This window comes from Suricata suricatta, chromosome 1 (genome assembly GCF_006229205.1).
Source record: "Suricata suricatta isolate VVHF042 chromosome 1, meerkat_22Aug2017_6uvM2_HiC, whole genome shotgun sequence".
Classification (NCBI taxonomy): domain Eukaryota; kingdom Metazoa; phylum Chordata; class Mammalia; order Carnivora; family Herpestidae; genus Suricata; species Suricata suricatta.
In genome coordinates this window covers 177,297,509-177,310,096 of record NC_043700.1, presented here as the reverse complement: position 1 = coordinate 177,310,096, position 12,588 = coordinate 177,297,509, and the positions used below count along the sequence as shown (strand labels likewise).

Here is a 12,588-nt window from a genome sequence, read left to right as displayed (position 1 = left end):
ATAAACTCAAAATGGCTCAAGGACCTGAATGTGAGACAGGAAACCATCAAAACCCTCCAGGAGAAAGTAGGAAACAACCTCCTTGACCTCAACTGCAGAAATTTCCTACTCAACACATCCCCAAAGGCAAGGGAAATGAAAACAAAAATGAACTACTGGGACCTCATCAAGATAAAAAGCTTCTGCACTGCAAAGGAAACAATCAAGAAAACTAATAGGCAACTGAAGGAATGGGAAAAGATAGTTGCAAATGACATATCAGATAAAGGGCTAGGCTCCAAAATCTACAAGGAACTCACCAAACTCCACACCCAAAAAACAAATAACCCAGTGAAGAAATGGGCAGAAGACATAAACAGACACTTCTCCAAAGATGACATCCAGATGGCCTACAGGCACATGAAGCAATGCTCAGTATCACTCATCATCATGGAAACACAAATCAAAACCACACTGGGATACCACCTCACGCCAGTCAGAGTGGCTAAAATGAATAAAACAAGAGACTATAGATGCTAGCAAGGGTGTGTAGAGACGGGCACCCTCCTACAATGTTGGTGGGAATATAAACTGGTACAGCCACTTTGGAAAACAGTGTGGAGGTTCCTCAAGAAACTATCAATAGAACTCCCCTATGTCCCAGCAATAGCACTGCTAGGGATTTACCCAATGGATACAGAAGTGCTGATGTACAGGAGCACATGTACCCCACTGTTCATAGCGGCACTTTCTACAATAGCCAAATCATGGAAAGAGCCTAAATGTCCATCACCTGATAAATGAATCAGGAAGATGTGGTATATATATATACAATGGAGTATTACATGGCAATAAGAATGAAATATGGCCATTTGTAGAAAAGTGGATACATGCTAAGCAAAATAAGTCAGGTGGAGAAAGACAGATACCATGTTTGCACTCATAGGTCTAACAGAACAGGAGAAGCCTAATGGTGGACTATGGGGAGGGGAAGGGGAAAGAGAGTTGGGGAGAGAGAGGAACACAAAACCTGAGAGACTACTGAATACTGAAAATGAACTGAGGGTTGAAGGGGGAGGCGGAGAGGGAGGGGGAAGGGGAGGGGGAGGGGGGAAAAGAGGTGGTGGTGATGGAGGAGGGCACTTGTGGGGAAGAGCACTGGGTGTTATATGGAGACCAATTTGACTATAAACTATTTAAAAAAATAAAAAAATAAAATGTTCATGGTACAAATAAATAAATAATAAAACAGATTGCCTTTGTGTCCTCTCTCTCTGCCTCCCCCCAAGTTGGTGGGTTCTTTCTCTCAAAATAAATAAACATTTTTTGAAAACACGTTTTTCAGATGCCTAGGTTGCTCAGTTGGTTAAGCGTCCAACTTCGGCTCAGGTCACTATCACACAGCTTGTGAGTTTGAGCCCCACATAGGGCTCTGTGCTGACAGCTTAGAACCTGGAGCCTGCTTCAGATTCTGTGTCTCCCTCTCTCTCTGCCGCTCCCCTGCTAGCACATTCTCTCTCTCTCAAAAATAAACATATACTAAAAAAAATTTTTTTTGGTTATGTTTTTCTTCCCAGTGGGAAATGCAAGCATTCAGACTGGCTTCACAAGCAGCATACAGACTGGCTCAGAGAGCCTAGAAATTGGGAGATTGCTGCTACCCATATAGAACACTTGTCCAAAGTTTCTTAATCCATAGCTCTAGACCTAGGTGACCCAAATTATTAGAAGCGTCTCCATTGTAATGCATCCTGAACATTAAGAAGCTACCTCAATTGCCAATTTTTCTTAGAAGGGTATTTAAAGGATGTAAGTCAGGTTTATTTCTGTATATGCCATTGACAGCTGCATTTAAGAGAGACACTCAATGACCTCTTACTACATGGGCTACAAAATTATCTCAATCAAATCTCAAAGTAGGAAACTTAGTAGTGCTATTCTTTTGTTCGAATGATTAATCTGGATAAACGTCCTGTAAATTCTCACAACAGGTATCACTAGAATTAATTAAAAGTGTAAGAGACACACCGGAGCTTCAAAACTTCCAAGAACTCAGCTTTTGAGGCCAGAAACAGACAAAAGGAAAAGAAAGGAATGGTAAGGAAATAGGAAGGAAACGCCCTAGTGTAAACCCTGCCACTCCCAGCCTGTTTGCTGAAGCTATCAATCCATCTGGAACCAAAGTCACGGAAAACAGTAGACTCTAGAGTCTTTTTCGTTACTTGAGTCATAACTATCCAAAAATATAACAGCTTTTCCCTCCACAGATGCCTCATTTTGCCAATTCTTGTGCAGCCCTCAAAAACCAAAAATACAAAACTCTCAAGAAGAGATAATAAAAGCACAGAAATAAAACTGCTGTAATCCAGCCTCAAAAAAAGAAAAAATGCAACTAGTTTAATTGATTTCCAGTTATGAGAAAGGCTGTACACCAAATCAGTCTTCTATTTCAACACCTAGGTTTGGCCATATACCTCTTCCCCTAAATTAAAGGGCTCACTGAAAAGTACTATGAGTTTGCTAAGAAACAGAAGGACTCTGTGGTATTCTAACAGGTGATCCGAAGTCCCCTCCCTTCCTGCTAGGGTAAAGTCACCTCACTGTTTAAGCCCCCTTACAGCTTTTTCAAAGGTAACATGAATGATGTTGAAGAAACATTCCAAAAAGCTACAGAAAGACAGAACCAAGCACAGACCATCTCTGTTACTAGACTTCTACCCTAAATCCTGAATTTCATTCTGTACCCTATTCCCAGAATACTCTTCTCTAAAACAGGGTTTTATGCCATCTACCTGGATAAATGTCCTTCAGTGGCTTCCTATTGTTAAGTCACCTCTAAGCCTCTTTCTGCTTTTCATACGCTCCCATATAAAGTTCTATTATAGAGGAGCCTGGGAGGCTCAGTTGGTTAAGCGTCCAACTTCAGCTCAGATCATCATGATCTCACATCCATGGGTTCAAGCCCCGTGCTGGGCTCTGCGCTGACAGCTCAGAGCCAGAAGCCTATTTTAGATTTGGTTTCTCCGTCTCTCTCTGCTCCTCCCCTGCTTGTGCTCTATCTCTGTCTCTCAAAAAATAAAATAAGAAAGTGTTAAAAAAATTAAAATTCTACTATAGATAATCTTATTTCTAGTGATTCCCAAACAGAGCCTCTTCATTCTAAAAATAAAATAAGAATTAAAAATGTATTTGATGGCTTATACAAAGTTCTTCTGCATTTGTATCATATATAAACTATAAAAGAGAGATACAGACAATTCAAATTTTAATTCATCTTTATAATAACCTTGAGGTATGTTAACCTACATTAACAGATGAAAAAAAAAAACAACAACCCCATTCAAGCTCAGAAAAGTTAACTCTCCCCAAAGCACAAAGTCAGAGGCATCAGGATTCAAATGGTTACTTTACTGTGACTTCACACCAGTGGCCTTCCCCTTGACAATGGCTTTGCTCCTATTTCCACTTCCATGCATCATTTGTTCCGCTTCTTTTCCTTTCTAACTAACCAAATCTTTGCGATCTCTGGACCGTCACCTCGCGTTTTACCTCTTCTAGGAAATTTATCCAGACTAGCAAAGCTTCCGGCCATCTCTCTCCACAGGAACATGTCCTCTGAGACACATACCACATCTGTGCGCCTGTGCACAGTCACAGAGCAGGAGGTTCTGAGGACAACGTCGATCTCCAGGACTGAATTTCCAGCTATCTGCCTCTCCTTCTGTAATCCCGACAGTTGCTACTTTACTATTAAACACGTCACGGGTATCTGCATATACCTGGGTACTAGTTCACATGCCTTCTTATCTTTTAATAGGAAAGCGTACTCACAGCCTAACCAGATTGGTGAGTCCTCGAAATATGTCTGCATTCAGACATCCTATTCGGTTGTTTGTCAGATCCCTAAGGAGAAAGGAGAAAGAAACAAGTTATCTTCAAGGAGCATTCTTGGTTAATGAAGGTTTCACACCTTCAGCATTCAGGAACCGCACCCAGGTATCATACAAGACCTTTCCTTTCAGCATCTCTGAGGTTACCTACCTCAAGTGAGCCCAGGGGAGCACTGAGAGAAAAACGAATTCCCGCTTTCGCTTATTTCTGGCATGGACAGACTACACACTAATTGCAGGCGCCCTCTGTATTTCAAGCTTTTACTCCCGTAAAATGACTCAAGATCAAACCGGAGTGGTAAAAAGGAGACTCCATCTATCTAACGGTCTGAGATAGATTTCCGCAGATGGCCTACACTGCTCGTTGGGCTGGACAATGTAGGGACAGAGCCCGATCTCAGCGAACATCTATCAGACAATAAAGGGGAAAATAACCACAATGTTTGAACCTTGTGTTTCCTCAGGAATACCTGAATCTTAATGCGCTCTAATGTCACTCCTAAAGAGTCCAAAGTTTTGACTGTAATGAGAAAACGAAGTTACCTTTTACTTCGCAGACCTGTCATTTAGTCCCTAAGCCAGATTACTTTAGCCATAGCTACAAAACGGCTTGGTTATTTTTTCCCATCACTCTTTAACTTCTTATAGTTCCTGTCGAATATTACTTTCTAAATGTTTTTCTCCTCAGTCCATGAAACTTTTTCCTTTTTATCTACGTAAAATGTTTAGTAGATATTGTGTTCTTCTGCACTGTGTTCTTTCCTCACACCATGGACAGTGAACACAATTTTACCTTTTAATCAGATTACATTTTTAACAATTTTTTGACATTTATTTTTAATTTTGTTAATGTTTATTTTTGAGAGAGAGAGAGAGAGAGAGAGCATGAGTGGGGGAGGGCAGAGAAAGAAGGAGACACTATTTCTGACGCGGGCTCCAGGATCTGAGGTATCAGCACAGAGCCCGATGCGGGGATGGAACTCACAAACCACGAGATCATAACCTGAGTCAAAGCTGGACATTTAACTGAGCCACCCAGGCACCCCAAACATTTATTTATTTTTGAGAGAGAGAACAAGCGCACAAGCAAGGGAGGGGCAGAGAGAGAAGGAGACAGAATCTGAAGCAAGCTTCAGGCTCCTAGCTCTCAGCACAGAGCCCGAAACAGGGCTGGAACTCATGAACCACGAGATCATGACCTGAGCCGAAGTTGGATGCTTAATTGACTGAGCCACCCAGGTGCCCCCGGGACACTGAATTTTAACTGGGAAATAATAATTGACAATTTCTGTAACCTTCAAATAAGACATCATGGCTTTCGGCATTTTTTCCATCACAAGACTTAGTAAACGATACACAAGAAAACCCTTGAACAATGAATATTAATTTTTATCAGTTCTTAGATTTGGAATCATTCACCCCTTGAATGTTGATGAAAGAGTTTGCACAAGTTTCTAAACCAAATTTCCAGACATATTTTTAACACATGTTCTTCAATGTCCTTATTATTCTTTGTAATGAAAAGTACCTATTCTTTGAGTCACGCTCTGAGTTACTCTTTAGAGAAGCAATCCTCACCACCTGTTTCTAAACTAAAACTGCTGAGATTCTAAACTGTACGCGTGGCAACAGCAGAAACTGTATTAGCCAGACAGAAATCAGAAACGATAAGGATACAGCATCTGAATCAGGTACCTACTCACTAAGTCTCTCCCTTAGTCCAAAAGCTAGCTTGGGTGATCCTGATGCTCCCTGACTTCACAGCTTTGCCTTCCCTCTCTTCCCGCAACTTTTGATAAAAGAATCCTAAGCAATAGAAAACTGAAACTTTATCTGTGCCTTCTGGGCTCCAGGATGCTGCTCCTCTGAATATTAAAGTGAAGTATTTAATCCTGTGGGACTTTTTTTTTATTCCAACCGATTTTCCTTTTATTTCTGGGTTTTACTGTTTAAGAAAATTAGGCATCATTTTGTGAATTGTTGCTTAAACAAGCATTTCTGGGCTCTATTCATTATCTTGTCTCACTTCTGAGCTTTAACTGGCGTAATTACCGCCGATTCTTTGGGAAACAATTTCATTATAGCTATACCTATTTTAAATGGTATTTAGGTATTGATAATGGCTTTCCATTTAGATGGAGAATCAGCTTGAATGTGTTGATAAAGCAAAAGAGGAACTGAATGGGTCTGGGTTTTACCTACTTTTGGTAGTTTATTTTCAGAAAGACACTTAATCTTCCTGATTCAAATTATCTATAAAATAAAGGCAAAGGCACGGGACGCTTACAAAAACATTTTACGTGTGGCGGTGGAGGGAGATACACAATTGAAATGAATGATTTAGAACCTCATAAGCAATGCCTGTATCCGTAAGCACCTAGCAACCATTACTAGCACAGAACATGCTTGTTTCTCATGAAATTTACATACAGGATCCTCTGAGCTTGCAAGTCGAATACCGTAAGTTCCAAGTCAGCTGTTTGAAATTAAGCATGTATTTTCTAGTGGGAAGATTATTATAAATGGCAATTACCTTCCTGGACAAAAACACAAGAGACTACTTAATGTATAATGCAATAAAGAAATACTCAGGCAATGCATAGGACAGTATCAGTAATTAAATGCTACCAATCAAGACATTTATTTTGGATGGAAGTACTTGAGACATTTTTTACTAAAGGATAAAGAACTAGATAGAGAATCTAAGGTATACTGCATTATCCTTAAAGCATCCTGATTAAACTGCTTTCTATTAACAGTCAAGTTCCCTTCAATTCCCATCTCAACACGTAGATATTATTAGCATTTGTCTTCCTAAAAAGAGCTTCGTTCCCAAAAAGGCTGGGTTCTAGTGGTGCCAATCACACAGGGAGAGAATAAGTTGTCTTACCTGGCAGTATGAGGTCACACACCCTTCCCACAGGGAAAGACAAAAATCTGGAGGTACAGGTATTCTAGAAGTTCCCATACTTTAGCATCAGAATTGCCAGGAAGGACAAATAAAGCAAAGAGGGTTTAGCCTCAGCCCCAGTTTCTGATAGGGTGGGTGAGCCTAACACCAACACTCTTGCTTCCTATTTGAGGACTCCATTCCTACAGCTGGGCGCCTGGGTGGCTCAGTTGATTGAGCATCCGACTTGAGCTCAGGTCATGATCTCACAGTTTGTGAGTTCGAGCCCCACGTCGGGCTCTGTGCTGACAGTTCAGAGCCTGTGGAGCCTCCTTCAGATTCTGTGTCACCCCCTCTCTCTGCACCTCCCATGCTCTGTCTCTGTCTCTCAATAATAAATTAAAATGTTTAAAAAAAAACCCAAAGAGATCAAAATTTAAAAAAAAAAAACTGACCCATCCAAACACGGTGCCCGTGTGCACCTGGCAAGAAGCACAAAGAAAGTGCCCGCTCCTCCTCTCCACCCACTAATGACTGTCTTAGAGGTGCCAGCAGCCTGTCATGGCCAAGTTCTACACCGTTGCCTAGGTCAGAACTGCTGAGTGCTAGGAGCTCTTGGAGCTAGGCTGTAGCTACTGCTCCAGTCCAAGTCCACGCCCAGGCTCCTGGTCAGAGGAGATGATCCCACAAGGCTGCCAACCCCTCTAGGGCTTCCTGAGTTACCTTTATCTCGGAGTTGGCTCGCTGCTGAGCACCCACAACAGACTCCATTTTTGTTTAAGGGAACTGATGTTGATCTCTGTCTCTCCACCCGATTCCACCGTTATGCTTAGTTACTGGGCTGGAAACCTAACTCTACACCTTGATCCTCTGCAACTCTGACGCCCAAGCCCCTCCCCTCCAATGCTTATCTTCCTGATCCAGAACTCCCGTCTCCATTACCACCACTGACCTACTCCAGACAAGCCAGTTTTTTGGACTTGTCTTGTTAAAAAGCCTTTACTGGAAAATAATGGAGAACAAAGTACATGAGGAAGAAAACTGATTAGGGGCAGGACCTCCTCCAGACATCCCTGGGCATCCTGAGCGCACACGGCTGACAGAAACAAGGAACCACCATCTAGTGCCCTCGACAAAAACCACAGTAATAAAATGCGCTCCTAGAGGGTCTGACATTTTTCAAACAATTTTACACAATGAGTAAAGACAGAATCCTTCAATTCCTAGTACGCTTCATCTTCCAGAATTCTGAACACTAAGACTGCCCAAGAGAGGAGACCTAGGGGAAGGGCTTCAGAGGATACGTTTTAGATCAAAGAAAATTTTATTTCCAAAAGTAATTTTTTTAGAGATGCAAAAATAGCATGGCCAACTCTTATGACTGGTTCTGACTGTAAAAAGGAATGACTTTTGAAGGAGAGAATAATAGATACCGAATGTCAAAAATATTAGGAGGGTAGGTCACTGTCAGCATTTAAGTCCTGGCATGATTCAACTAAGAGCAAACAGCCAATTTTACTATGCAAACAACATGGAAAACAAAGACATAAAAAAAAAAAATAGCCAGGCACCTCAATACCTTAAAAACGTTAAATAATAAGAGAGTATGATAGGATTGCCAGGCTCACTCAGTCTGTAGAGGATGCAACTCTTGGTGTCAGGGTTGTGAGTTTGAGACCTGTGGTCGGTATCGAGATTACTTAAAAATTAAATCTTTAAAAAAAAAAAAAAGAATATGACCGAACCAAAAAATAGAGACAGACAGGGACAGGGGAGAGGACGGCTGTTACAAGGAATGAAAGCAGGTCCCACCCCCAATATCCTTTGTCCCCACCTCTCTGTGCTTAAGTGGTTTCTCCTTCCTGCCATCAGAAATATGATGTCAACTCCGTACTCAAAAACTCCTGCTAGCCCCACTCTTTTAATGTTTATTTTTGTTTTGAGAGAGAGAGAGAGAGAATGCAGCAGGGGAGGACAGAGAGAGGGGGAGAGAGAGAAAATCCCAAGCAGGCTCCACGCTGTCACTGGAGAGCCCCACCCTGGGCTCGATCTCACAACCGTGATGAGCCCAAATCAAAAGTCAGCCATTTATCCACCTGAGCCACCCAGGAGTCCCCAGCCCTGCACTGTCTAGAGATATTCAGAGTTCTTTAACATGTCAGGTCATCAAAAGCCTACGAAAGCCTAATCCCTTCATGACCAGCCTAACTTCCAAAACTCCTCTTTCCCTGCTATGTCCTTCATGCTCTGGCCAAAGAACTCAACCACTGCCCCGGGAGACACATTCTTCCACAACATGTCCATGCTGCCTGGAACACCCATGTTGTTATTCCTCAGTATGCATTATTCATCCCTGAGGAGCAAGGTCAGATCTGAAGGTCAAGTGCTCCCCGGCAGGCCATTCCCCTCCCAGGGGGCCGCTCCCGTCACTGGCAGATTATTATTGCTATAACTTTATCTGTGACAGCTGACATGTGCCTTGTTAGGGTATATTTTCATTGTCTAGTTGTCCCCAAGAGTCTGTGAGCTCTTCCCAGGAAGTCCGACCATGGAAAGCAGCCAGCACTTCATAATAATAAACGTCTTCAGGGGTTACGAGGGATGATGGGACAGCCCACACGGCTCGAGTGTAGGGTTCCTTCTCGAATACGAGCATGCTCACAGGTCGGCTGTGAAAACAGCACAGTCAGGGGTGAGGGGAATTGTTTAGCCTCAAAAGTAATAAAAACGGCTCTATAGGTTTTGAAATAATAATACGCAGATAAAATATACATGCTGATTGCAAGACTTTGAATCATTTAAATAGACAGGGCCCTCAGTTGATATGCATATACAACAGATCTAGCTTGAATGCAGTTATAACTTAAATCCTTCCTCTACATATTACACATTAGGATCACAGGCAAAGCCACTAATCATTTTTTTAGCAAATGAACACAAACATCTCCCATCAAACAAATCAAACTATTATATAAATTAACCACTTTTTACACAACTTCTATTATTTTTTTTTTCTTTCATGATCCTGGCAAGTTAACTGAAAATTGTTAAAAACCCATTTTTTTTAATCATTGTAAAGCTTGAAGTATGTAAAAGGTTACTTATAAAAAAAGAGAGTTTAAATTCATAGGCAAACAATTCAAATACTTACAATCTTTTTAGCGATGACAGTCCCCAAAAGGCACCTGGATCTATGCTACTTATAAGATTGTTTCGAAGATCCCTGTTAAAAATAAAATAAAAGTTATTCATATATGAGCACTGCAACATATAGGCAAACTTCACTTAGCTACTATACAGAAAACAACAATAACAGGAGGAAATTAACGGCAAAGAGGTCCAGAAATCTGGTTCCAAAACCACTTTTTTGGTCAATACAATAAAGCCATATGTCAAATAAGATATGTATGTCCTTATTACTAATCAAATTCAAAGTTATGGCTGAGCTGCAATCCTACACATTATTTCTACAATTTCTTCCTTAGTATGCTACACTGCAGTTACCAAAGTCAGGGATTTTATGTGTGAACATACTTACACTGAATTTTTAAAAACCACTTTCAAAAATACAGGCTGTAAACATTCTTGTCATCTGGGTTTTCAGATTTTTCCCTCCCTGAGCTGCTATGGTTAGGATTCTCGTAAAATACAAATGGGATAATTTACAGTATAGATCTCAGAGCAAAGCCCCCCCCAGCCCCCCAGGCAACGAAAGGCATCTGACGACACTCACAGTTTCCTCCCACAGTCAAGGGTGCAGCCGTACGGTACCATGTCGGTGTGTCACCGCTGGGGGTCTGTGGGAGGCGCCACAACCACACCCCTCCACTGGAGGGGATCTGAGCCACCTGCTAAGGCTGCTTCTCTCCAGTGGGTGCTTGGGGCCTGCTGGGGACCCAAGCTGCCCCACACAGATATTCACACAGACCTCAACGACACCTGACAGTCGGCTATGGGCGGACTTAGAAAAGCAGAACAGCAAGGCGCCTGGGTGGCTCAGTTGGTTAAGTGTCCAGCTTTGGCTCAGGTCATGATCTCACAGTTTGTGGGTTCGAGGCCCGCCTCAGGCTCTGTGCTGACAGCTAGCTCAGAGCTTGGAGCCTGCTTCAGATTCTGTGTCTCCCTCTCTCTCTGACCCTCCCCTGCTCACCCTGTCTCTTTCTCTCTCAAAAATAAATAAAACATTAAAAAAAAAAAGAAGAAGAAAGAAAGAAAAGCAGAACAGTGGTCCACTTTTCCTGCCAGTGGCTGGCCCACACTTGAGCTTTGCCAGACCCTGGAGCCAGACTCACTCGTGACCTTGCCCACTGAAGTCACAAGTGGCTTCCAGTTATCTCTCAGGGCACCGGATGTCAGACTAAGGACAGAAACTCTGCAACTTCTCCCATCCCTCCCTTCTTCCTTCTTTACCTAACAATGGTAACACTGCCCCTTGCATGTGTGACATCTACAGGTGGCACAGGGGTGCACAGAGTTAGTGACACAACACAAAATGCAGAGCCATGCCAACTATAAACCTCAAAGGATCGTTCAGTCCCTTCCCGGAGATTTACAAAGCCTTCCTGCTAGCAGACCTTGGACTGCAGTGACACCTGTTAACAGGACACTGAGATGACAGGTTTCTGGGATCTTTATAACTACTGCTCCATCATGGGACTTTAGCTGGAGCCCAGGCAGTCTATAAATTAGAGGAAAACCCTATGTTTGCCTTTTCAAACCGCTCAAACTCAGAAAGCAAGTGATTTCTCTTCCCTACTTGTGCTTAAGAAAAGAACTCCAAGGAAGTCTTACTGTAGTGAGCACTGACCCACGGATTTTCTTCCATCCAGTGAAGAAAGGCACATTCAATTTTACTGTCCCATCAGCTAATGAAATCTGAGCTGTGGCCTGCTTCGTAACATGCTGGCTTCTTTCCCCAGCAGCTCATTCCAACTATCGCTATCGAGCAGTTACAAGGCTGGGGTTAGTTTCTAAACGGGTTTCCCGGAAATTTCACAAAAGCATCCTGATGGGACTGGCCCCATGCACAACGTGGTGGCAGTGGCTCACTGGTTCTAAGTCCACCGTTCTCGGCGTGTTACTGACACTGGCCTCCCACACTCTCCATGCTGTTTAATACGAGGTGACAGACACTGATCAGAAATTCTCAGCCATGCTGCTCTGGGAGTGTGGTCTGCGAATCCTGGGGACAGTGTGCTCCCCAGCAAATCCTGCTCTGCCTTTCTTGGGTCTTAACTCCCGCTGTCACACATCAGAAACTCCTCAGGAGGACCAGAGTTTCAGTGCTACTACCCTCTCCTCAAATCAGGGCCAGGTTTTTCTAAATAACTGAACCACCACCACCACCATTCCCAGTAACTGACATTTGTTCACTCCTTCCTTCCCTTCCTTTCTTTCCTTCCTTTATTTTTATTTTTAATGTTTATTCATTTTTGAGAGACAGAGTGTAGGCAGGGGAGAGGCAGAGAGAGAGGGAGACACAGAATCTGAAACAGGCTCCAGGCTCTGAGCTGTTAGCACAGAGCCCAACACAGGGCTCACACCCATGAACCGTGAGATCATGACCTGTGCCGAAGTCAGACACTCAACTGACTGAGCCATCCAGGGGCCCTTGCAATCCCTTTTTAAACCAGGAATAATTATTACACATAAAATCTATACTTGGATTACGACTGCTGAGTAAGAGTGTTTCAATGGTCAGAACTCAGATGTTATATTGCACAAGAAAACTGCTTTGCCAAAGCAGGCAGCTGACCTTTTTGGGTTTTTTGCACCACAGCCTCGAAGATATCTTTTTTGTAAATAAAGTTACCCAAAATATGTGAAAAG

At 42.6% G+C, this 12,588-nt stretch overlaps 1 protein-coding gene across 1 annotated transcript in view; it reads right to left on the bottom strand.

Moving 5' to 3' along the window:
• ADGRA3 (adhesion G protein-coupled receptor A3) overlaps positions 1–12,588 on the bottom strand; it is a 142,474-nt gene that overhangs the window by 82,956 nt on the left and 46,930 nt on the right. The window contains exons 4-5 of the mRNA XM_029952283.1: positions 9,911–9,982; positions 3,811–3,882 (exon numbers count right to left, since the gene is read on the bottom strand). Coding sequence (XP_029808143.1) covers positions 3,811–3,882; positions 9,911–9,982 — 144 coding nt within the window. The remainder of the gene's footprint in view (positions 1–3,810; positions 3,883–9,910; positions 9,983–12,588) is intronic.